Below are 27530 nucleotides of genomic sequence, written 5' to 3' on the forward strand. Positions count from 1 at the left end.
CCCCGGCTTTCGGCACGAACAGCCCCGCCCCGTAGCTGAGGGCTCCCCGCCTGGCCCCGCCCCCTCCCCGCCGCGGCGATCGCCGCCCGGCCTCTGGCCCGCCCTGCCGTCTCCTAGCAACCAGCGCCAGCGCTGATTGGCCCGGGGGGTGCCCGCCGCCATTTTCAAACCTCTGCGGTCCCGCCGCCGCCATTAACCAGTGCGCTGGAGCGGCCCGGCCTGGTCCCCTCCCCCCACGCCCGCTCGCCCCTCCTCTACCTCCCCCGGGGCTGCCCGGAGCCAAGCGGCTGGGCATGGCGAGCGGGCCCGGCCCCGCCTGCGGCCCGTGCGGGGACAAGCCCCCCAGGAGGAGACGGAGCAGGGCCAGCACGAGCGCCCGGCCCAGCCGCTCCCCCGCGGCGGAGACAGAGACCACCCCGGACGGGATCGGGGCGGCCTCGGCCTCCTCCTGCAGCCGGTAGGTGCAGCCGACCCCAGCGGCCTCCCTGGGGCCCGGGACCCCCAACCCCCCCCCGTCAGTCCCCGGCCCAGCGAGGGCGCCCCCCCATTTCCCGGTCACCGCCGGGCACGAGCCCCCTGGCTGCAGGGGCGCCCCGGATTAACCCCCCCACGCCGCCGCCGTTTAAACACCCCGTGAGGCTGCTGCAGGGGCGCGCCGGATTAACCCCCCCCCCCCGCCGCCGCCGTTTAAACACCCCGTGAGGCTGCTGCAGGGGCGCGCCGGATTAACCCCCCCCCCCGCCGCCGCCGTTTAAACACCCCGTGAGGCTGCTGCAGGGGCGCGCCGGATTAACCCCCCCCCCCGCCGCCGTTTAAACACCCCGTGAGGCTGCTGCAGGGGCGCGCCGGATTAACCCCCCCCCCCGCCGCCGTTTAAACACCCCGTGAGGCTGCTGCAGGGGCGCGCCGGATTAACCCCCCCCCCCGCCGCCGTTTAAACACCCCGTGAGGCTGCTGCAGGGGCGCCCCGGATTAACCCCTCCCCGCCGCCGTTTAAACACCCCGTGAGGCTGGAACCGGGGTTTTGGCACCGGCCCTCCCCGCGCTCCTCGGCCGCTGTCCCTGCTGCCCGGGCGCGCCGGGCCTTTCTCTTGCCCGATGAACAGCCGCTGGCCGCTTTGGAAGCGGATTGAAAAAGAGAAAGGCCGGAGATTGTTTCTGTGCAGGGATGAATCGTTTCCCGTGGCCCCCGCCATCTAAGGATAAATTCAAAGAGGTGTAGGCGGGCAGAGGCTTTAAACGCAGGTCTAGCCTTTGCAGCTGGGTCCTGACCCAGGCTGGGTTTCTGTTTGTTGCTCTTAGGCATTGCTTGTTTTGCAATGCGGCGAGAAATCCCAGCTATGGACTTGGACCCTCCCCCCCATTGTGCTCGGTGCTGTACAAATTGAACAAAAAGACGGAGGCTGCTGGAAAGGTGGCCAGCAAGGGAAAAGAAACTTTTTGCCTCTTCCTTTTTAAAAAAAAAAAAAAAAGGCATAAAAATACTTTAAAGGCGTTTCCCCCCTGCCTCTGCTATTGAAAAATAACACTACACTGTGAGGTGTTTACTACACTGCCTGGATGACACCATAGTTGGTTGGAGAACTAGAAGGATTATGCCATCTCAAACAGAAAGAAAGTGAAATCTGGATAGGAAGTGGTTTTATCTGGACTTCTAACACCTAGTGTCTCAGTCAAATAACTCCTTTGATAAGGATTCAGTGTCTCCATCCTTCCACTTATGAGCTGAGAAATCTCACCATTAACACTTGAAATCTGAGTCTGCCAGTGAAGTCAGGACTCTGAAAAAAGAAAAGGAGGACTTGTGGCACCTTAGAGACTAACCAATTTATTAGAGCATAAGCTTTTGTGAGCTACAGCTCACTTCTTCAGATGCATATCGTGGAAACTGCAGCAGGCTTTATATATACACAGAGAATATGAAACAATACCTATTCCCACCCCACTGTCCTGCTGGTAATAGCTTATCTAAAGTGATTTCCAGCACAAATCCAGGTTTTCTCACCCTCCACCCCCCCACACAAATTCACTCTCCTGCTGGTGATAGCCCATCCAAAGTGATAACTCTTTACACAATGTGCATGACAATTAAGCTGGGCTATTTCCTGCATAAATCCAGGTTCTCACATCCCCCCCACCCCCATACACACACAAACTCACTCTCCTGCTGGTAATAGCTCATCCAAACTGACCACTCTTCAAGTTAAAATCCAAGTTAAACCAGAACATCTGGGGGGGGGGGGGTAGGAAAAAACAAGAGGAAACAGGCTACCTTGCATAATGACTTAGCCACTCCAAGTCTCTATTTAAGCCTAAATTAATAGTATCCAATTTGCAAATGAATTCCAATTCAGCAGTTTCTCGCTGGAGTCTGGATTTGAAGTTTTTTTGTTTTAAGATAGCGACCTTCATGTCTGTGATCGCGTGACCAGAGAGATTGAAGTGTTCTCCGACTGGTTTATGAATGTTATAATTCTTGACATCTGATTTGTGTCCATTTATTCTTTTACGTAGAGACTGTCCAGTTTGACCAATGTACATGGCAGAGGGGCATTGCTGGCACATGATGGCATATATCACATTGGTGGATTTGTGCTGGAAATCACTTTAGATAAGCTATTACCAGCAGGACAGTGGGGTGGGAATAGGTATTGTTTCATATTCTCTGTGTATATATAAAGCCTGCTGCAGTTTCCACGATATGCATCTGAAGAAGTGAGCTGTAGCTCACGAAAGCTTATGCTCTAATAAATTGGTTAGTCTCTAAGGTGCCACAAGTCCTCCTTTTCTTTTTGCGAATACAGACTAACACGGCTGTTACTCTGAAAAAGGACTCTGAAAGTCTTCTTTCCTTTGGGGGGTGAGAGGGAAGTGACCTTTGACTTTTTAAATCAGCAGGTCCAGCTAACTTGTATCCCAGAGTTTTAAAAGAGATGGTTGAGGAACTTGCAGGAAGATCATACTGGTTTTCAATAAGCATTCGAGCACTGGGGAAGTTCAAGAAGATACAAGAAAGCTAATGTGCTAGTTTTTAAAAAGGCAGGGCAGGTTTACCTGGCTAATAGACCTGTCAGCCTGACACTGATCATGGGCAAGATAAATGGAGCAGCTGATATGGGATCTGATTAATAAAGAATTAAAGGAGGGTAATGTAATTCATGCAAATCAACATGGGGTTATGGAAAATCGATTCTGTCAAACCGATTCTGTCAAACCCACTTGATATCTTTTTATGAGATTACAAGTTTGGTTAATAAAGGTAATAGTGTTGATGTCATACTTGAACTTCTGGAAGGCATTTGACTTGGTACTGCATCACATTTTGATTAAAAAATTAGAATGATATAAAACTAATATTAGAGACCAGGTGGGTGAGGCAATATCTTTTACTGGACCAACTTCTGCTGGTGAGAGAGCCAAGCTTTTGAGCTACACAGCTCTCTTCCTCAGGTCTGGGAAAGGCATTCTGAGTATTATAGCTACTAACTCAAAGCTATGAAAAGTCAAGGCAAAAATATTCAATCTAGCTTTCTCTTCTTACTACCTGTAGAGTTAGAAAATGATTTCTACAAATGTACTAGCTGATGTGGAATGTGCATAATTCTAGTATTGTGTACTGGGGGCAATTATGGCAGTATGTTTGTTTAATGTGTACACTAAGTTGCTGAACAGTGTCAAAGGCCCACAGAGCATGAGAGGTGTTTTTTTAATTGGCCAGCCTAAATCTAAATAAATAAAATATTGTTTAGAGAGTTATTTGAAAATGACCGGCTTTAGTAAGACACCTTCCACTCTGGATGGCACAACTGCTTATGCATGCGTTTTTAAGTTAATGTAAAAAACCTTATCTACAATAAGCTGGGATGGGTCAAATTGTAGCATAGATGGGGGATAACAATGCTGAAAGCTTTAGGTTGCTGTATAAGCTGATGGAACACCTACTTACTATTTGTATTATCATAATGCCGAGCAGCCCTTTTCATGGACCAGGACCCCATTGTGCTAGTTACTGTACAAACAGAACGAAAAGTCTCAGCCCCAAACCGCTTACAATCGAAGACCAGAGACAATAGATGGATACAGGCAGACCGATAAGGGAGTACAAGGAAATAACGTGACTATTTTGTGGACGGACTGTGTCATCTTGTATTAGGCTCCAATCCTGCAGTTTGATCCATGCAGGTGCAGTCCTGTGCCCATGCAGACCCCAATCAGAATCAAAGGAAGTTCCATGTGGGGACAGAGTTCCAGCTGCAACCTTGCACCTGCATTTGGCATGATCATGTGCTAAGTAAACTCACACTTGATGCTTTTTGGTGAAAGATAAATGAATCATTAAGAAACCTGAAAAAAGTATCAGTTAACATTTCAAATGTCCTCTTATTCATGGTCAGTCATTCCCTGTCGTGCTGAGACCTAAATTACATAGCACTTGTATTGTAGCAATGCCCAGAGGTCCCAGTCAGAATCAGGCCACCATTGTGCTGTGTGCTGTACAAATACAGAGGGATTTGTTATGTAAGATGACAAGACACATGCAATGGGCAGGGAAGAGAAAAAATAGTCAAATATATGCAATTTTATATATAGATATATTATAAATAAAGAGCAAATTGTCCTCAGTTGTTACCTGACTGATCATCATTAACTGGATGGGTTCTTATAGGCATCACTGTTAAGAGGTCAGCCTTGAGGAGGATTAGAAAGAAAACTGTAGTGACACATGGAGTGCCCTCCCTGAACTGATCCATGAAGACAGAACAGTGTGGAGAAGAAACAGTTGTTTGTCAGCGTCTTAAGGCTGGCATCACTGATGTGAGTGGGACGTGATACGAGGCAAGTGCTCAAGTAAGGTGATGTGGAGCTATGAGGGAACTTTAAGCTTCATGTCCTCACCTTCATTTTGATGTGGTAAAACAGGAGGAGTAACAAGAATGATTCAAAGTAGCATGTGTGTTAGATGTGGTCAGAGCAGCAGACCAAAAAAAAAAAGCTCTTAGCGGCTGCATTCTGCATGGACTGGGGAAGGATGATGTGGCTGCTAGGAAGGCCAGAGATGAAGAAGTTACTGTAATCATGATGGAAGATAAGGGCCTGGCTGTCTGCACAGAAAGAAAAGGATGAATTTTCAGGAGAGATGTGAATGAAGAATGTCCTTCCTGAACTAGTATGTGAAGTCACTGTATTTTTTTCTCTTTTAAATCCCTCCCAAACACCACCTTCTGCAAGAAACTCTCCATTTAACTCTTATATTTATTCATTCTTCCCATTTATCTCATGCTTAAAAAAATCTGTTATGTTGGACTGTGATTCATCATTAGCTTAGCAGCCAAGTAATAATGGTGGTGATGCCATTGTCTTTTTTCTCCTCTTCTTTTCCTTTCTCTTTATACCCTCTTGTTGTGGCTTGTCTGAAGTGAGTGTTTAAGCTCCTTGGGATAGATCTTTCCTTTTATATATATTGGGAGCTGCTACCAGCCATTTGGTGGTTGGTAAAATAATGAACAGTACATGGTTTTACTGACTTAGATAAAAGGAAAAACAAGCTTGGTTGTAACATTAACAAATAAATGGAACTTTCCACCTTGCTGCAACTTTGGAGAAAGTAGTTATGCAAGTGTACTGTATTAACATAATCAGTATTTTAAGTGCAGCTTTGCAAAAATTTAGACACATTTTAAAATCTTCTGTTACAGAGACACCTTACTGTATTATTTTTAAGAGAACACTTAACAAGAAGAGTAAATGTGAAATCCTAATTGGTTTTTAATTATTTCAGAGTCTGTTACTGCACCTGAGTAGTTTTGTGATTTTTACAGTCTTTTTGTTTCCCTGTTACTGTAAGACCCACCCTTTTTGGCCTCCTTCCATTTTCTCCCTTGGTTCCCTCTTCCATTTTTGTTTTCCCCCTGCTTCTCATGCACACTGGAAAACACAATCCCAACTATACATACAAAATGATGCGGTCTGTATTCGCTAAAAGAAAAGGAGTACTTGTGGCACCTTAGAGACTAACCAATTTATTTGAGCATGAGCTTTCGTGAGCTACAGCTCACTTCATCGGATGCATGCATCCGATGAAGTGAGCTGTAGCTCACGAAAGCTCATGCTCAAATAAATTGGTTAGTCTCTAAGGTGCCACAAGTACTCCTTTTCTTTTAGCGAATACAGACTAACACAGCTGTTACTCTGAAACCTGTCTTGATTAGCTGTTACCACTCCAGAAAGAGATCTTGGAGTCATAGTGGCTAGTTCCCTGTTAACGTGCAGTGGCAGTCAAAAAAGCTAACAATATTAGGAAAGGGATAGATAAGAAAGCAAATATCCTGATGCCACTATATTAATCCTTGGTACACCCACACCTTGAACACTACATATCTCAAAGAAGATATTAGAATGGGCAAAAGTACAAAGAAGGGCAACAAATGATATGGGGTATAGAAAAGCTTCCCTAAGAGGAGAGATTAAAAAGACTGGACTCTTCAGTTTAGAAGATTACTGGGAAGGGGGAAGATATGACAGGTCTGTAAAAGCATGTATGCTATGGAGAAAGTGAATATGGAAGTGTTATGTGAAGGGGTAAAGAACTAGGGCTCACCTGATGAAATTAATAGGCAGTAGGTTTATAAACAACAACAAAAGTAATTTACACAACTTGTTGCTGGGGCAGTTGTGAAGGCCAAACTTACAACTGGGCTCAAAAATAATTAATGAGTTTGATGAATAGGTCCATCAATGGCTATTAGCCAACATGGTTAAGGACACAACCCTATGATTGGGGTGTCCCTAAACCTTCAACTGCCAGACTTTGGGACTGGGCAACAAGAGATGGATCACTCAAAATTGCCCTGTTCTGTTCATTTCCTCTGAAGCATCTGGCACTCTGTCAGAAGACAGGATACCAGGCTAGATGGACCATTGGTCAGACCAAGAATGCCTGTTCTTACATTCTGTTGTCCACATACAGTTGCGTAATCTGTTGTTCATGCTACAGTTAATAGTAATCTCAGGGCAAGCATTTTACTGATAGCTTGCAAAATACAGTATTACCATTTTATAATTGTGTGAAACTCAGGGTGGATAACGAGTTATCACTGCTGAAGCTAGATAATCTTAGTCCTATGAATTAAATGATAAACATAGGATCTTTCCCAAGTGCCAGTCTACACAGTTAAACCCAGAGTTCCTCCTGTAAAAGACTAGATATCCAGGCACCCCTTTCACTTACCTCAGAGGACCCTTAATACGTTCACAGGCAATTCCCAAAGGAAAGGACTTTCCAGTCCTAGATGTCTCTTGCAGAGTTTTGCTGCTGAGTTAAACCCCAGATGCTGAGACAGGACTGGTTATACCCATCGCTCCTAATCTTTATATTTGCTTTGGGCTCAATCGGTCCTGAGACTTCCAGTGGGTCATGGGGTCATGCGCTAATACTGAGAAGGCCTCCCTCTTCCTCCTGCTTTCCACTTTATATAAGTGTTACAACTATTATTTAAAAATCACTACTTCAACCCCCCAATTGTATCTGAGTGTCACCCTCTCCCTGGCCCCCTTCATTTAAAAAATACATCAGAATTTTTATTTTCAAAATCTGTTTAAAATTAATTTTGAGGTTAACAACTTGTGGTCAGCCCTAACTGTACTATAATCTATTAAAATCATTTATGTAAAAAATGTGCTGGCTCAATGAGCCCTCCTCAAATTGTAATGTTAAAGGATGCTGCTTTTCTAATTATATACAGAACGGGAAAGACAAAAATATTTAACTTTTGAGGTTAACTCAAGTTCTATAAATGTTGCAGTGTCATGTACTGCATTAAGTATCTATAGTAAAACCTCAGTTTTAAACTCTAATCTTACAAATGATGAGTTATGTGGAATATTTTTCGTCAGCAAGGGGGAGGACTCACACAATGAAATTGACATCAATGAAAACATGTTGACATCCCTTCATATTCCCATGCCTTCAGCGCTTTGGAAATCACTTTGGAATGGTTTGAAGGACAAGAAGAAATCAATGCAGTGCACCATACTACAGTTTCATGCACCATACCTACTGTACTTTAGCGATGTACAGTTTTATTCACTCTCTTACGTTGATGAACTCAGTCACCCATTGGGGATAGCTCAGTGGTTTGAGCATTGGCCTGCTAAACCCAGGGTTGTGAGTTCAATCCTTGAGGGGGCCATTTGGGATCTTGGGCAAAAATTGGGGATTGGTCCTGCTTTGAGCAGGGGGTTGGACTAGATGACTTCCTGAGGTCCCTTCCAACCCTGGTATTCTATGAAAATCTATGAAATTAGTTGGTGTAAAATAGGGGTTCTGCTGTGTTATTTTTTTTCTTTACAATGGATACTGGTATTTATATATTTCCTCTGTTTCTGTTGTGCAGAAAAGCTTTTGCCTTGATTACTTTTGGTTTCAGTTTGTCAAGCAGGTGCAGAGAGAGTTTCTTCATTTGGATGAGTTTATTCATAGGCGAGAAACTGAGAGTTAAACAAGCCTTCCTGCATTCTTTCCTCTTCCAATCTAAGAATAAATGAATAAGTAAGGAGAGGATGAGATCTACTAATTCTAAAAACTTGGACATTGAGCCAGATTTTCAAAGATATTACATACTTAAAAATGCAGATAAATGCTTAGTGGGATTTTCAAGGCACCTAACCTTCTTAGGTACCTATCTGCATCTTTAGGCATCTGACTATCTGAAAGTCTGTTCCATGGCAATCAGAAACAATCTGTCACCTGTAGTAAGTGAGTTAATACTTTTCTTTGTTTGATCCGTTTTAAATGCAAAACTTGCCTTGATAAACGGAACATATTAAGATAGTTTCATTTTAATAAACATTTTAAATGTGGTTTTGTACATATTTAATTGAATTCAAGTTTCCATCTAGATACATCCTGAAACAAATCCTGAGTAAAAAAGACAACCATTATCTTGTAGTAAAAAAAAAAAAAAAAAATAATTCACTATTTTCTAATGTAGTAAATGTAAAACTTAAGACTGAACAAATGTATGTTAAGCTATATAATTGTTTAAATACATACATATACTGTAGCCACCTAGTTGGAAAAAAGTATTTAGTGTAAAGGCTATATTTGATGTACTTTTGTTATTTTCCAAAAAAAGTTTAAATGCAAAATAAGATTCAAATCAGTGATTTAAATCAAGGTTTCCTGTTTGTAGGCATGATTTTAAATGAACATCTTATTTAAATTACTTTGATTTAATTCACTGCACTCTGCTGTAACTCCCACTAAAGTTGATGGGAATTATGCTTGCTGACTGAGGATAGAACTTGGGCCTTGAAACTATAAACTTTGGATGGACATAGAACCATTCTAACTTTTACCATTACAAATATAACAATTGTCAATTTTAAGTACAACAGCCATTATCATGATCATTTGATAGGGTTGTAAATATAAGTTCCTTGTTTTGACCTGCAAACAGCAGTGACTTGCTTTAAATCAAGTCATTACTAAGATTTTTAAAAGTAAAATAAAAAATCCAGGGGTGGAATCCTGACCCTCAGTGCAGTCAGTGGCAAAATTTGTCAATGCTTTCAATGAAATCAAAATGTTACTACATGTTGAAGTGAATGTAATACTAATTAAAAGTACCAGTCTATCTGATAACCCTGGAAACTGACTGACTTGAGAAAGTTATCCTTAAAAGTGTCAAGAGTTTAGTCCCCATTATGAATTCCTGAATTATGAAGGCAGCATTTGAATTTTATTGCTTGAGGTGAAGGCAGTTCTGTTCTCGGACCTCAGTTACCAGTTGGCTAATGTTACTTATTGCCTCTTTTTCCCCTTATTCCCTTTCCTAATGGATCCTCCACTGTATTCTATGCTTCCAGACTTGCATCAGCTTGAACCCTACACTAATCTGCTTCCTTGCTCTGTGTGAGAGGTAGTGAATATGCAGATTGTGGTAAGTGTCAAGCCACTGCATCGTGGAAAGTTTGGAGGAAAGCGTAGGATCTGCACGGAAATGGAAAGTAGTGACAAGATAGCAATGAGATTAATATGTGGAAGGAAAGACGTTCTAGAAAGGAACATGATAGAGATGAACTAACATTATGAAGCAAAGGGGGTGGAGGAATAAAATTTGAAACTTGACAGAGTGGTACAGATAAAGGCACAATGACAAAGCAACTGAAGATAAGTTTAAAACAGCGAGGGGGGCGGGAATTTAGGAAGGAAACACCCACAATATAAATACACATTGATGGAAGTTTTCTTCTTGTGAAGACTAATGGAAATTAAGTACCTAAATCCTTTGTATGTTGACTCAGTTGCTTTGTCTCTTCACATTCTTGACCTCCCAAAAAGCAGTTAAAATTCACAGATAGCTTAATATAGGACAAACTACATGTTTATCTAGATTTCCCAAATGTGCCTTCAGTTTCAATTACTATTTGGACTATTATGGGAATTGTGTCCATGGTTGACATATGAGAGTAGGATGTTTCAATCTGCATGCACTACAAACTACATCTTGCAAAAACTGCAATGAGAAGCTGTCCTGCATCCACAGGTCCCATGCTCTTGAACAGTTCCTGGGAGGACCCCCTCAGTGTGCCAGAGCCCCTTAGGGTTACACTCTTTCACTGGTGTTTCACCACCTCCTGGGACTGAACCCTGGAGCCTTCAGCAGACCTACTTCAGTGTGAGCTCCGTTCAGCAAGTCCACCTGAGTTGGACACCTGGAAAACTTGTACATTCAAAGGGAGAAATGTACACCCCCGCCCCTTAAACTAGAGTGCCACTTAATGTTGTAAAAACAGTAGGGTTAATTAGAAGTCTGGAACATTCGAAAGTCCTTGGTTAACATAGAGAACAGCAAGCTACAGCATAGTCCATCTTGGTCAGTCTACAGCACAGAGCCCTCTGACCCTGCCTCTCTCCCAGTTGAGGAGAGACTTCCGCTTCCAGCAGGCCACACGTAACAACCCTACCTAGCCCCTTTCTCAGTCCTTTGTTCTTGTCCCTGGGAAACCATTGTCACCTGTCCCTCCTTCTCAGCCCTTTGTTCTCTGGCTGGTCAAACACAGCTGGCTTCCTGTGGAGGGGTGGGCCATCCATGGTCATCAGTTGCTAAGTACCAAATGTCCAGGCACCTGGAGTGGCCATTGTCTTCTCAGACTCTCTGTGGGCAAGGGGCCTCAGGCCCCAGAGAAGCTAGGCATCAGCTACACCTCTATCTCTGGGTCTCTGTAAAGAGTAAACAACCTTTTTTCCCACCATCTAGTTAACCATGCAGTACAGTATTCATACAAAATATTGCAGAAAATTCCCACCCCTTCACAGAAGCATCCACACAACTCTATAACCCCACTTCTAATTTTGACATTGTATTCCGGTAGCTGACAAACATATGAACCTTCAACTGAAGGCTAAGAAAGTTCACAATAAACAGCTGAGCCCACCAGAAAAAAAGTTGACTTGACACTACTGATATTTCTAAGATTTAAAAAAAAAAAAAAAAAGCCCAACCCCCCCACCCCTTTTAGGCCTTTACACATCAAAAGCAAAAAGGGCATTAATTTAAATTTTCTCTTAGCAAGCCATCTTTAACATGGGCAGCTTGTCACCTCAAAGTATGCTGCTGAGAGGGCTGCCTTGTTTATTAGAGCAGCAGTTTCCCAATCCCTGACTCACTGGGGAAACTGAGGTAGTTTTAGGATTTCAGAAAATGATCTACACATAACCCCCTCCCCCACATGCACACTAAAAATGTGTGTATAAAGAGAACATGTGCCGTTAGAGTACAGTATAAGGCATTTCAGAAAGTGAAAAGTGTGATGTCCCTAAAAACTGAATGGAACTAGAGTTAAAACTATGCATCAGGGAAGAATGTCCCATGGAAACTAAATTAAATTTATTCATAGGTCACATCAGTAGGGCCCTGAGCAGATACAAAATTTGTATCCGCATCTGATCTGCAAAAATGGTCTGTGGATATCCACATTCGCAGATGCAGATATCCTCAGATTTGCAGGGCTGTACACACCAATCCTTACATGAAATGAAATGGTTTCATCTCTGTTCAGTGGGAAAACATCCACAGAATAAAAATCACCATTGCAGTTGTCACTGCCTGTTGGTGGTGGAAGGGTGACCAGACGTCCTGATTTTATAGGGACGGAGGGTGGGGGGCTTTTTCTTATATAGGCACCTATTACCCCCCCATCCCGATTTTTTACACTTGCTATCTAGTCACCCTAGGTGGTGGTGACAGCCTCAATAAAGAGGACAAATCTTGAGTGGGCATGGGGACTGATCTCTCCTTTCCCCCTTAGAGGTAGAAGAGACAGCTTGTAGAGATGTTGCCTTTTCCCTTTTCAACAAGTACCCGTGCAGTATGGAAAATAGTTTCCCTTGGCGTTAGTCAGAAAATGTCATTGAAAAGTTGGAAATGCCAGTTAATTATCTTTGATGAACCAAAAGATGGCAAAGGTATAAACATCGGAAATCTCATCTCCCTCCAACTCCCTTCAGTTTGCAGTTCTTGTTTTTCTTTTGAAAAGCATTGTTTTTCTGTAATAGCTATAAACAGTTATTCAGAAACTTTTAAAAAAGCAAATAAAGTATCCAAACTTATTCTCAGTGCATTAGAACATCAGACAAAAGCTTCTTGCACTCTGGCACTGGTGGAACATCTAATGGAGCAAATTATGGACACAGCAGCCCACCTCTGAGAGCCGGGTTGCTGAGTCTGTAATATTTTAACCTCAAGAACTGTTATCCAAAAGCCTTCAGTTGCTCTTAACTGTTGTAGTGGAGTGTAGGATGAGAGGCTGAGTTCTCAGGTAGTGGAGTTTTAAACCATTTAGGGCTTTAAAGATTGACATAAACAGATTGAATTGTACCTGAAAATGAACAACACTTGGGATCAAATATGATTTCCTGAACTCCCAGCCACTTGCCCTTGCTCAGGAAGTGGGCAGTAGTATTTTGTACCAGTTGTAACTTTCTGGTCGACTTCAACAGCAACCCTAAATGGAGCACATTGCAGTAGTCTAGCCAAGAGGTAACAGGCAGAGATGATCAATTCAGCGGCCGGAGTGGATGCAGTCTTCTAATTTAGTCATGGATGTGCACTGTGGGCGAGTGCTACTACTTGAGAATCCAGTAGTCCCCAGTCTGGTAAACAGAAGACATACACCCTTAAATGTACAGAGGCAGTGTCTGCTATCACTTGAACACTTCCCACCACGAACAAGCATAATCTCCATTTTATCTGGATTGAGTCACAAACAGTTCACCTTTCTCCCAGACCCTTTATCATGTGGGAGAGTACAGAGATTTTAGAATCTAAGTGGACATACAACTGAATATCACCTGTATTCAGATATTGCCATGCAATATATCTCAACCTTTCCTAACGGTTTGAGGTGCACATTGAGAGGGAAGGGTGGGATCACAAATATGAGGACTCTTGGGGTAGCAGCGCGGCTGTCTCTACCACATACATAATCTGTTCACAATGGATTTGCGTTTCTCTCTTTCCTCCCCCATCATTTTTGCACCCCTTGCTGGAACCTCAGAGAATGCCAGCTTATTACTGCTCTTAGTACTACACCTCCTGCATTAGAGGAGCACCTGTCAGTCCCTGTCTCAACCATGAATGTTGTGGGGCTGAAATGCCAAAATATCTGATTTGGAAGTTAAACATTCAAAAAACCAACCCTACTGAAAAGACATGTTTGAAAAAGTACACTGTATTCTGTCATGCTACATCACTCTGATTATATTCATAAACAAAAAACAATATAACTAAAACGGGAGGGGACACTATGGTGTGACTAGAATATAGGGAATCTCAGAATATGCAATTTGGGTCTTTTTGTTAAGACTCACATTTTTAAAGTTACTTTAGGAAAGGTTTCAGAGTAACAGCCGTGTTAGTCTGTATTCGCAAAAAGAAAAGGAATACTTGTGGCACCTTAGAGACTAACCAATTTATTTGAGCATAAGCTTTCGTGAGCTACAGAATTTTTAGCCACTGTATAAGGGAGGGAATGCAGTTAAATTTTATTCCTCTGGGTGTCAGTATAAGATAGCAATTTTGATATTTCAGGGTAGAGTTAAAAAGTAGAAACTTAAGTGTTTTGTTTCTCATGTTTGCTTGTACTTTGAGCCCAGTATTTATATTAAAAATCCAGCAGTTGGACTACATGTAGATTTCATTTTATTTTACTAATAAGGGGTGGTGTGTAACTCATTTTTCCCAGTGTAAAAACAAAAATAGCTTCTTGAACATAGTAGGGTGATATTTCCCTCCCCCCGTTGTATGATTATTCCTTTCATGAGAGTCCTCTCTTCTGATCAGTGTCCTTCTAACCCACACACGCTAAATCCGGTTAAAGGTGATTTGCAAAGGAAGCCTGAAAATTGAGCCAAGCATAGAAATACATGCTAATCACCCTACGCACTTTTGTGTGTGTGGGCTGGGGGAGGAATGTAGCCAGGCATGGGGTGGTAATCATCACATAAGTCTAAACTTTAACATACAAAGAAAATCTGTACATTCTGCTGGGTGGTTCCAGATTCACTGCAGATACTCCAGAATGCATCGTTCTGGTTGTGGCATTGAAGAGAGTACAAAACTCTTCTATTGCATAATCCGGCACATAAGGTTACAATCGAGTTGAATTGGTTTTGCAAACATGATAGTCTTCATGGTGGTTTTGTTTTGTTTTGTTTGTAATTATAGCCACTTTTTGGTCAGTTAGGGCACTCGGTGCATGTTACTGTGTTTGCTCAGTTTACATCTGAGGGTCCCAAAATGTGAGATTTTCACAAGAGCCTAAGTGACTTTCAGTGGGTATTGTGTTCCTGAGTCACTTGAGCTCTTCAGATGATTCAATCCAAATTTCTTTAAAGCATTAACTAAGGGTCCATCCTGTGAGCCCTGTGTGTATGGCATTTCCTCTGCATTAGGAGCTTTGCATGCTCTGTGTGTACAGGATGGGGCCCAAAGCCTACAAACACCCTTGTGAGACAGGTAATATTATTATACTCATTTTACAGATGGGGAAACAGATCCCGAGAGATTAGTGACTGAACTGGGGATAATGCAGTCTGACTGTCGGTATATTGCGCTAATGGCTATTCAACATGGCCTTTACTTCCTCACCTAAGTGGTTGAATTTATTACTGTTTGCAGTTAAGCAGCTGCCACACTCCACCCTAGATATGACTGTGTTTTTATATTAAATAAAGTGATTACAAGTCACACGCAAAGAATGTACTTTGTAAACCTTTGAGGAAAAAAGTTGCTGTGTGTAGTAGATATGTATTTTATGACCACACAATACTGCAAAATGTGTTCTCTTCCGGTACTATATTAAAACCTGTATTTTTCTAAAACTGTAGCTTTATGTATATTAGAGAGCCACGCTGGGTGAAGTAATATCTTTTATTGGTTCAACGTGTGTGGGTGAAAGACCAGCTTTTGAGCTGCACAGAGCTTTAGGTATATGGCATTTTGTATTATTATTTAAGCTTTGACCTAATTTGTAGTGCATTTCCAGTACAATTTGTAAAAGAACCTCAGTGCAGTGCTCTTCCCTCGGTCTATTCAGATTTTGTCTTTAACTTGATTACGGCATATGAATGTGTGTACAGCATACTGTATATTGCATTTTATATGATCATCATAAGACTCTATTGCAGTATTAGTACATATGCACCAGGGGGCGGAGTTGAGGTTGCTCTGGGCCCTAAGTGCATTTTCATCCCTGGAGATAATTGTTTGTGATGTTTAGATTAGAAGACAAAGTGAAATCCTTTTGTACTAACGCACCAGAAATATTCTCTCAATCTTGAATAACCTCTAGTAGAACAAAGCAAGGTGAATTTTTCAAAAGGACTTTCTGTGCTCACAACTAGTGGAATCTCTCTTCTTGTTTCTGTAAGCCAGGTTATTTTATTAATGGGGTGGTGGAGCTTCCTCCAACCCTAAAAACACCCCAAAAACAACTCGACCCTTTTTATTCAAAATAACTGAAAATACCTGTGAAGCTTTTATTACATGAAATATCTGCTCTGTGATTCTACTGGAATGTCAGTTTCCAAATCTCACTATTACTTCTGTAACACTTATAAAACTCTTACCTATCTATCCTTTAAAAATTGGAAGTCAAATCCTACTGAGGAAAATAGAAAGGAACATAACGTTGGCAAGTTAAGTGCAAAAGTATAATTAGGCAGGCAAAAAAACAATGTGAAGAGCAACTGGCAAAAGACACAAACTAACAGCAAAATAAAATAAATAAATACATCAGAGCAGGAAGCCTGCCAAACAATCAGTGGTGCCACTGGATGATTAAAGTGCTAAAGGAGTATCAAGGAAGACTAGGCCGGACTACGCCATTGCATAGAAGATAAATGAATTCTTTGCAGGGTGTTCACTGCAGAGGCTGTGAGAGAGGTTCCCACACTTGTGCTTTTCTTTTCAGGTGACAAGTGGGGAACTGTTCCAGATCAAGATGTCAGAGGGCGTTTTGGAACAAATGGATAAAGTAAACAGTTATAAGTATTCACCCAAGAATTCTGAAGGAACTCAAATGTGAAATTGCAGAACTACTAACTGTGGAAATGTACCTTATCTCTTAAATCAGGCTCTATACCAGATGACTGGAGGGTAGCTAATGTAACTCTGATTTTTAAAAGAGGCTCCAGAGGCAATCCTGTTCATTACAGGCCGGTAAGCTTAACTTCAGTATCAGGCAAGGTGGTTGAAATTATAGTACGGAACAGAATTATCAGATACATAGATGAACACAATATGTTCAGAAGAGGCAACGTGGCTTTTATAAAGGGAAATCATGCCTCACCAATCTATTAGAATTATCTGAGGGGGTCAACAAACATCTGGACAAGGCTGATCCCAGTGGATATACTGTACTTGGACTTTGAGAAAGCCTTTGCCAAGGTGTTGGAATTATTATTTATGCAGGATATTATCATGACATTAATTTAACCGTAAATTCCTTTATTAAATCCAAAGGCCAAACTGTATTTATACAATTGCTCTAAACATGCCTAAAAAGCCTAAATAATAAGCAATTTACTACATCCAAACTATAACAAAACATTTATTAGCATTTGATCAAGATACTTGCAAACAGGCTAAACCCACCAGGGGTGCTTAGACCCATATTAGTCAGCTCCACTGTGGTCAGGAAGGTATTAGCAATGAACCCTTTAAGCATTTACTTCTTTATATCCTTTAACAAACAAGTGATGTCATTCCCAGTTACTATCTTCAGCTAAAAACCAATTTGAGACCATTCACCCTTATTTCCAGTCTTAATCCAGATAAGATTTATAACCTCCTTTCTCCCCAGGCCTTTCTTCCCTATCTCTTCCCCTCCTTGCTGACCAACTGTTTTTCCTCTGCACCTGGCTTCACATAGCCCCTAATCTTTGAAATAACCCTGTGGGGGTGGGACGATCCATGTTGGCTCTTTTTAAGGCAGATTCTCTGTCTTATTTAAAAACATCTGCAGTCACCCCTATCAGACAGAGGCCTTCTTTTTAGAAATGCCCCTTATTTCATTAGTCATTCTTTGAACCAGACATCCTTCCTACTTCATTCCTTCTGGCCTTATAACTCTTTATTTTCAAGGCCTTTCTTTTACTTGCTAGTTAGGACCTTTCTTAACAACACATATTTCTTTAACCAAACTTAAGCTAACTTCAATTATCTAATTCTGGGCAAGAAAATGGCAGATGAAATTCAGTGTTGATAAATGCAAACTTATGCATGTTGGAAAACATAATCCCCACTATACATACAAAACGATGGGGTCTAAATTAACTGTTACCACTCAAGAAAGAGGTCTTGGAGTCACTGTGGATAGTTCTCTGAAAACATCTGCTCAGTGTGCAGTGGCAGTCAAAAAAGCGAACAAAAAAGCTAACATAGGAACCATTAAGAAAGGGATACTTAATACGACAATGCCACTATATAAATCCGTGGTACTCCCACACCTTGAATACTGTGTGCAGTTCTGGTTGCCCCATCTCAAAAAAGATATATTAGAATTGTATAAAGAACAGAGAAGGGCGACAAAAATGATTAAGGATCTGGAACAGCTTCTATATGAGGAGAGATTAAAAAGACTGGGACTGTTCCACTTGGAAAAGAGACGACTGAGAGGTGAGATGATAGAAGTGTCTGTCACGTTGTGGAGAAAGTGAATGAGGAAGTGTTATTTACCCCTTCACATAACTCAACAACCTGGCGTCACCAATGAAATTAATAGGTAGCAGATTCAGAACAAACATGAAAAGGCACTTCTTCACACAATGAACAGACAGCCTGTAGAACTTGTTGCCAGGAGACATTGTGAAGGCCAAAAGTATAACTGGGTTCAAAAAAGAATTAGATTAGTTCTTGAAATATAGATCCATTAATGGCTATTAGCCAAGATAGTCGGGGACAACAACCCCATGCTCTGGGTGTCTCTAAACCTCCGACTGCTAGAAGCTGGGACTTGACAATGGGATGGATCACTACATAAATTGCCCTCTTCTGTTCCGTCCCTCTGAAGCACTTGGTGGCCACTGTCAGAGAAGACAGGAGACTGGGCTAGATGGACCATTGGTCTGACTTAGTAAGGCAATTCTTATAATCTCTCCAGACAGCTAAAACTCTTGTCCAATCCCTTCTCATTTCCCATCATGATTACTGCAGCCACCTCGTCTCTAGCCTCCCAAACAGCCATGTTGCTTTCTGTTTATACAAAATGATCTTGGCAGCTGTGTCTTACTTGCTCATCACCCCAGTCTCTGAATGCTTCCACTGACTCCCCACTTTATCTTAAATAGTTCAAGATTCTTGTCCTAAACTTTCAGACCCTTCACTACTCTGCTTCTTCATATTTTTGTTGTTTGCAAAATCTTCGTTATGGTCAGGTGTAGCAATGACAACTAACTGCGCCCACGCCAAGTTCAGGACAGGAATAGTAGATGAATGAAGTGAGTGTTGAGGAGAATGAAACTTCTAGGCATGTATAAAGAGGAAGGCTATTTTGGGAGCAAAGGGCAGCTTGAAGACACAGTCACAAGTGAAATGAGGAGACTCCAATCTTGTCTAAGCACAAAAATTGCATCAGTTGCACAAAAATCTGTCGTAAACCAGTTGAATAAAAACAGTGCAAACCCTGTGTGTGGAGACACACAGGATTGCTACTGGCTTAATGATCTAGCACAGGGGTGGGCAAACTATGGCCCGCGGGCTGGATCCGGCCCCTCGGGGCTTTGGATCTGGCCCGCGGGATTGCCACCCCTGTGGCGCAGTGCCGCTCCGGGAAGCAGCCACACCACGTCCCTGCAGCCCCTGGGGGTGGGGGTGGGGCAGCAGAGAGCTCCGCACGCTGCTCTTGCCTGTGGGTACCTCCCCCAAAACTTCCATCGGCAAGGAATGGGTTACCGCGGCCAATGGGAGCTTTTGTGGGAGGTACCCACAGGAGAGGGAAACACGTGGAGCCCTCTGCACCCCCACCCCCAGGGGCTACGCAGGGACGTGGTACTGGCCGCTTCCTGGAGCAGTGCGGGGCTGGGGCAGGCAGGCAGGGAGGGAGCCTGCCCTCGCCCCAGTGCATACAGCTGCCACCCCAGAGCCACTCTAGGTAAGCGGCGCTGGGCCAGAGCCTGAACACCTTCCCCCCGCCTCCCTGCCCTGAGCCCCCTGCAGCACCCTGCACCCCTGTGCACCCCAACTCCCTGCCATGAGCCCCCTGCCTCATCCCACACTCCTCCTACACCTCTACCCCTTGACTTGAGCCCCCTTCTGCACTCCACACCCCTCCTGCACCCTAACCCCCTTCCGTGAGCCCCCTCATACACCTCATACCCCTCCTCTGCCCCAAACCCTTGGCCTGAGCCCCTTCATGCACACCGCATCCCCTCCCATACCCTGCACTCCGCCCCTGCACCCCAACCTCCTGCCCCGGCCTTGCAAGCAATTTCCCCACCTAGATGTGGTACTTGGGCCAAAAAGTTTGCCCACCCCTGATCTGGCATATCTTTCAACAGTGACTATCTGACATCATCAGTTGTTTAATTGTTGATATGCAGAACTGCTTAGAAACCCAGCAGTATGAGGAGGGTGCTTGCTTACCTTGTGTTTGGTAAGAAAATAACTTAAAAGGGGCTGCCCTAATAGAAAGGAAACATAATACAATAGGAATACTTTTTTGTAAGGCCAAGGTACATCTTTAATTCATCAGATTTTTAAAATATGAGGTCACTGAGTGCCGCCATGCCACCCACGCTCTAAAGTCTGTGTTTATCATAATATCTTTTTCTTGCATTGTATAGACATTGCGCTTAACAGCCCCACCCAGCAATAGTTTTCTGCCTAACCTCCAATCCTCAGGCATGTATTCTCCTTGGCCTTCCATAGTATCTTCTGATTTTCGGTCCCCCTGCCCGGTTTAGTTTATGAGCCCCTAATATTTTTCTACTATGCTTTCCTTAATCCACCTGCCCAAATAAAATCCCAGTTCTGCGCACAAGTCCCGTTCTCTCTAGCCTCCAAAGCAATCTGGATGTTCTTTTTCCAGCCTCTCACAGGATCAGAAGGTGAAATTTGCTTTCCCAGCAGGATGAGGAAGAGGGATGGCGCTGCACAGCAGCAACCTGTGTGCCTCCTAATTAGGAAAGGATGGTGACATGACCCTTCCTCTCCCCTTCCAGCTGAATGCCACTGTGTACACAGAATCAATGACCACTCAGTGCAAATAAATACTGTTTGATTGCTTTAGATCCAAGCAATTCTGTGTTTGTTTTTATACTGTGTTCTTGCTATCGTTTTGCAGCAAAGGGCAATGAGGGTTGTCGAAATACAAAAGTTATTCCGTTTTAACTATTACCAGTACTGTTAAAGCTGCACGACCTCCCTAGCGTGGATGCAGTTATACTGGTATAGTTTATTCCTGTACAACAAAGGGAACAAGCTATACTGTGTCGGATCCCTTACATCCATTTAGCTGCAGCCACACTGGGGTTGTACTAGAAGCTCTTTCTTTATACTCGTACCACTCCCAGAAATAGTTCTGCCAGTGCAAAATCTGTGTTGGCCAGGCCTTCTATAAGAGAGATTCTGCACCAACCAACTTTAAAAGCGTATCTTTTGTCAACTGGTCTCTTGTGATGGCCTCTAATGTTTTTTTGGATCAAAATTTGTTCCCACAAGAACTCAAAATAGCTATCTAGCTTTGAATCTAAACATTCTCAGTGGGATAGCACTTAGAGTGGAAATCTTGATCTCATGCATTCGGAGCACATTGAATTATTTGGTCCTTGTTACTCTCCCATGAGAGCATTCAATATAGGTATTTGAGGCTTAAGTGGAGAAAGTGACATTAAAGTACAACTAATGTCAGCTAGTTCTGGAATATGCTTTTTGCCCTCTGACTGGAAACTTTCTCCTAGTTTGAAATTTATTTGAAACACTGAATGAGTTATAAGGCTATGTCTATGCTACAAACTTTTGTCGATGCAAATTATGTTGGCGCCCAGCCGTCAAAGTCTGTGTGTTGCTTGTGTGCGTGCACACTTTGCTGTCTGCATTGGTGCTGTGTATACTCGCCAGGAATGCTTGTGTCAATACAAAGTGCGGTGCATCACCGGTTGGTATTCCAGTGTGCCATACTCTGCTGTCTGGTGCGATGCCTTTTCGAAACTTTTTGCAATTCTTGGGGGTAGAAATGAGTTGTCCAGGGAACTCTGGGAGCTGGGGTTAAGTTCCCAGAATGTCATGGATGGATTTTCAGCAGTGGGGTTCCAGTGCAGCTGCAGATGGCACGGACGTCCTTATTTTGGCACCAGCGCACCTTGCCACAGAGTACATCAACAGAAAGGGCTACATATCTCTGATTATGCAAGCGTTGGTGGATCACAGGGGATGCTTCGCTGATATCAGTGTGGGCTGCTCAGAGAAGGTGTGTGACGCTCGCATCTTTAAGAACACAGGACTGTTCTGAGAGTTGTAAGCAGGGACATTCTTTCCTGACCGGCGGATAATCATTGCCAATATTGAAACGCCAATAGTCATTTTAGGAGACCTAGCCTACTCCTTGCTCCTCTGGCTCAGGAAAGCATACATTCGCCACCTCGGCAGCACCAAGGAAGGATACAACTCTTGGCTCAGCAGGTGCAGAATGACTGTTGAAAGTGCTTTTGGTAGATTGAAGGGATGCTGGTATTGATTACTCACTACATTGGATTTCAGTGAGAAATATATCCCAGTAGTTATAGCTGCATGTTGAGTTCTGCATAATATCTGTGAGGCAAAGGGGGAAAAGCTGCTGCCAGGGTGGACTTTTCAAAGGCAGCAAACAACTGCTCCACCTCCACCCTGGCAGCAGCTTTTCCCCCTTTATTAACTTGCGGGTGGGCTGGGTGTCATCATTAAATGCAAACGTTGTAAGGAAAAATGCATGCACACACTTACCCAAGATTCCTCCTCCTTCATCGTACTCATCCATGCTTGGCTGGCAGGACGGGCTAGACTGTGGTGGAGTCTCAAACCCAAGTTTCTTGTAAGCTGCGTGGCCATGCAGCAGCCTATTTAGCGCCACGCAGGAGCTTAGAGAACCCAGCCGGGCAAGGCGCAGCCTTCTCCCGGCTGCAACCTAGCCCGGCCCCCAACCTGCCACGGCCAAGGCGCCCCTACCCCGGCCTGAACTCAGCCGCAAGTGAAGTGGCGCAGCCCGAACCCAGGTGGCCCGACCAGAACTCAGCCACGGCTGGAGTGGTGTGGCCCAGACCCAGCCACAGCCGGGGCGGCCCGACCCGAACCCAAGCAGCCAAGGCCAGCCTGGCCCGGATCCAGTCGTGGCCTGGCTCAAACCTGGGCAGCCCGGCTCGACACACACCCGACCGGTGCGGCCCAGCCCAAATCTGGGTGGCCCAGCCCGACCTGAACCTGGGCAGCTAGGTCCGGACATGCCAGGGCTGGGGGAGGGGTGCGTATCCTGCGGCCCTAGCCCTGGAGGTGCCGGAGCCGGGAGAGGCACCTCTCCCCCACAGCCCAGGTGCTGATGGGTGGAGTCCTCTCTCCCCGTTGGAGCACCCTCCTGCACCCCAAATCCCGCATCCCTGGCCCCACCCCAGAGCCCACAACCCCCCCAGCCAGAGCCCTCACACCCCTGCACCCCAACGCTCTGCCCCAGCCCTCAGCCCCTCCCACACGCCAAACCCCTCGGCCCCATCCCCACTACATGAATTTTGTTATGTGCACCAATATGAAGGTCATGTGTCACACACAACCTCCATATTGGTGCACATAACAAAATTCATTCCGCACATGGGTGGGGAAAATTAGAGGGAATGCTGCCTCAGATGTGTCCTGACTTGTGGCATGGCTGGACCCCCCTACCTACTCCTCTTCCTCCTCCTCCTTCACAGCAGGGGTCCCTGTCTCCAGCTCCTCTGGTATCCACAATGGTTTGTGGGGTGCCAGTGGGATATGCACCAAGTATGGCATGCAGTTCACTGTAAAAGCACCAGAACAATTGTTGGCCTCCCTGGCCAAGTATGCCTGATGCAGCCACTTCACTCACATGTGGCAAGGCTGCTGATCACTGTTGTACCTCTTTGCCTGCATCCCACGTGCAGTCTTTTTGCAGATGTCCACTTTTCTACAGCTGGTCCATAGCTGTGCTTACACAGCCTCTTCTCCCCACAGGCCCAGAAGATCCAAAAGCTCCAGTCTACTTCAGGCAGGAGTGTATCTAGTGCATGAAGACAGCATGGTCAGATGGTCCATTGCACACAGCAAGAGAGAGCTCGTATATGTGATCGCCAGGGTGGGCAGTCAGGAAAAGGCATTTCAAAAATATCTGGCAGGTTTAAAGAAAGGGGGAGGAGGCTTCTGGTCTCCATGACCACTGGGCAATGGAGTTTACAGTTGTGACCAGAACGGTCTCTGTTGCAGGGAATGGAGCATGTGTGGGGCAGCTGCTGGAGGACTGTTAGGGTTGACACAGATCACACAGTGTCTACAATTGCGCTGTATCAACCTCAGCAGGGCGACCATGGCTCCACTCTCTTCGGAGAGGTGGTTTTACTGAGTCACGTAATGGAGCACTTACATCGGTTGGAGACCAATTGGAGCATGTAGACATGTACAAATAGGTCTATGCCAGATGACGTACGGCAACCTAACTTTGTAGTGTAGACCCAGGCCTCAATGGCATAAATGCCATTTTTTCTCTAAAAAAATCTCTTCATAAACTTTTAATAGGAAAGTCTTTGCATCTGGGATGTGGCTGGAACTTTTCCTTGGAGTCCTGCATTGTTGACAGATATCTCTAAAGCATTCTTTGTCTACACAAATGGCAGAAAAGTGGATCCAGAGTAGATCTGATTTAATGGGTAAGGGCGGGGGGGAGGATTTAATGTTGGGAGTCAGGGTCATTTTTAGCCATTATCCCATGTTATAACTGAATGTTTATGCACTGCATGCAAACCTGATTGACAGTCTTGTCTGGTGCACAAAAGCCTGCTTGATTTAGGGGCTGAGCACACATAAAACCTCCTTCTTCAGGAGCTACACTTGTCAGAAATTATCCTGCAACAGAGAAGAGTGCGTATGTGGCTGCTAACAAATGAAATATTCTCTGTCAGCAGCTGTCTACTCCCCACAGGTCCACCCCCTGCTGACTAATCCCCACCACCAATTAAGCATTAAAAAAACAAGAGGAAACTACTGCACAAATAATTTCGTTTGTTACACATCCAACATACCTGGCACATGGTTAAACACTCAAGTCTAGTAATGCCAGGTATAGTTGCAATTTTAATTCTTCTCCCATATGCATCATACACTTTTATATTTGCATACTATTTCTCAATTACAAAACAATATCTACAGCCTGAGAACTGGAGCGCTCCTCCTATGGATCTTTTCTCACCTCTCTCCTTGAAGACCTAAAGAGGATATCCAGGAGCAAAGATCTGCTATTGCTCATCTTCCAAGATATGCATGGACTGAGACAAGGCCTAATGCACAGCCTAGGAAATGACTGGGCACTGGCATGGGATGCCAGACCTGAGGAGGCACTATGCCAAACAAGTTGCCAAACAAGCTAGGGACACCATTCCTGCTCATCCTGGCTAATAGCCATTGATGGACCTATCCTCCATTAATTCATCTAGTTCTTTTTTGAACCCTGTTATGGTCTTGGCCTTCACAACATCCTCTGGCAAGGATTTCCACAGGCTGACTGTGTGTTGTGTGAGGAAATACTTCCTTTAATTTGTTTTAAACCTGCTATTAATTTCATTTGGTGACCCCTAGTTCTTGTGTTATGAGAAGTACTAAACAACACTTCCTTATCTACTTTCTCTACACCAGTCATGATTTTATAGACATAAATCATATCTCCCCTTAGCTGTCTCTTTTCTAAGATGAAAAGACAGTCTTATTAATCTCTCCTCATACGGAAGCCGTTCCATACCCCTAATAATTTTTGTTGCCTTTTTCTGAACCTTTTCCAATTCCAATATATCTTTTTTGAGATGGGGCAGCCACATCTGCACACAATATTCAAGATGTGGGTGCACCATGCATTTATATAGAGGCAACATTATATTTTCTGTCCTATTTTCTATCCTCTTCTTAATTATTCCCAGCATTCTGTTCACTTTTTTGACTGCCGCTGCACATTGAGTGGATGTTTTCAGAGAACTATCCATGACTCCAAGAACTCTTTCTTGAGTGGTAACAGCTAATTTATACCTCATCCTTTGAAGCTCCAGATGGGTTTTAGTGGTGTCTCTCTGGAATTCACAGGTTACCCATGTTTCAGAGTAACAGCCGTGTTACTCTGTATTCGCAAAAAGAAAAGGAGTACTTGTGGCACCTTAGAGACTAACCAATTTATTTGAGCATGAGCTTTTGTGAGCTACTGCTCACTTCATCGGATGCATACCGTGGAAACTGCAGCAGACTTTATATACACACAGAGAATATGAAACAATACCTCCTCCCACCCCACTGTCCTGCTGGTAATAGCTTATCTAAAGTGATCATCAACTTGGGCCATTTCCAGCACAAATCCAGGTTTTCTCACCCTCCACCCCCGCACACAAATTCACTCTCCTGCTGGTGATAGCCCATCCAAAGTGACAACTCTCTACACAATGTGCATGATAATCAAGTTGAGCCATTTCCTGCACAAATCCAGGTTCTCTCACCCCCTCTCCCCCTCCCAAAAACCACACACACAAACTCACTATCCTGCTGGTAAGAGCTCATCCAAAGTGACCACTCTCCCTACAATGTGCATAATAATCAAGGTGGGCCATTTCCAGCACAAATCCAGGTTTTCTCACCCCCCACCCCCATACACACACAAACTCACTCTCCTGCTGGTAATAGCTCATCCAAACTGACCACTCTCAAAGTTTAAATCCAAGTTAAACCAGAACATCTGGGGGGGGGGGGGGTAGGAAAAAACAAGGGGAAATAGGCTACCTTGCATAATGACTTAGCCACTCCCAGTCTCTATTTAAGCCTAAATTAATAGTATCCAATTTGCAAATGAATTCCAATTCAGCAGTTTCTCGCTGGAGTCTGGATTTGAAGTTTTTTTGTTTTAAGATAGCGACCTTCATGTCTGTGATTGCGTGACCAGAGAGATTGAAGTGTTCTCCGACTGGCTTATGAATGTTATAATTCTTGACATCTGATTTGTGTCCATTTATTCTTTTACGTAGAGACTGTCCAGTTTGACCAATGTAAATGGCAGAGGGGCATTGCTGGCACATGATGGCATAGATCACATTGGTGGATGTGCAGGTGAACGAGCCTCTGATAGTGTGGCTGATGTTATTAGGCCCTGTGATGGTGTCCCCTGAATAGATATGTGGGCACAATTGGCAACGGGCTTTGTTGCAAGAATAAGTTCCTGGGTTAGTGGTTCTGTTGTGTGGTATGTGGTTGTTGGTGAGTATTTGCTTCAGGTTGCAGGGCTGTCTGTAGGCAAGGACTGGCCTGTCTCCCAAGATTTGTGAGAGTGTTGGGTCATCCTTTAGGATAGGTTGTAGATCCTTAATAATGCGTTGGAGGGGTTTTAGTTGGGGGCTGAAGGTGACGGCTAGTGGCGTTCTGTTATTTTCTTTGTTAGGCCTGTCCTGTAGTAGGTAACTTCTGGGAACTCTTCTGGCTCTATCAATCTGTTTCTTTACTTCTGCAGGTGGGTATTGTAGTTGTAAGAAAGCTTGACAGAGATCTTGTAGGTGTTTGTCTCTGTCTGAGGGGTTGGAGCAAATGCGGTTGTATCGCAGAGCTTGGCTGTAGACAATGGATTGTGTGGTGTGGTCAGGGTGAAAGCTGGAGGCATGCAGGTAGGAAAATTTGTGGAAAAGCAGCATCACTTGCCCCATAACCTCAGCCATGCGGAACGCAATCCCATCCACAGCCTCAGAAACAACTCTGACATCATAATCAAAAAGGCTGACAAAGGAGGTGCTGTTGTCATCATGAATAGGT

At 44.0% G+C, this 27530-nt stretch overlaps 1 protein-coding gene across 1 annotated transcript in view; it reads left to right on the forward strand.

Moving 5' to 3' along the window:
* Nucleotides 1–210: 210 nt before the first annotated feature.
* NET1 (neuroepithelial cell transforming 1) overlaps nucleotides 211–27530 on the forward strand; it is a 72497-nt gene continuing 45177 nt past the window's right edge. The window contains exon 1 of the mRNA XM_073328877.1: nucleotides 211–457. Coding sequence (XP_073184978.1) covers nucleotides 294–457 — 164 coding nt within the window. The 5' untranslated portion in view covers nucleotides 211–293. The remainder of the gene's footprint in view (nucleotides 458–27530) is intronic.

The sequence above is a fragment of the Lepidochelys kempii genome, chromosome 1 (assembly GCF_965140265.1).
Source record: "Lepidochelys kempii isolate rLepKem1 chromosome 1, rLepKem1.hap2, whole genome shotgun sequence".
Taxonomy (NCBI): Eukaryota; Metazoa; Chordata; order Testudines; family Cheloniidae; genus Lepidochelys; species Lepidochelys kempii.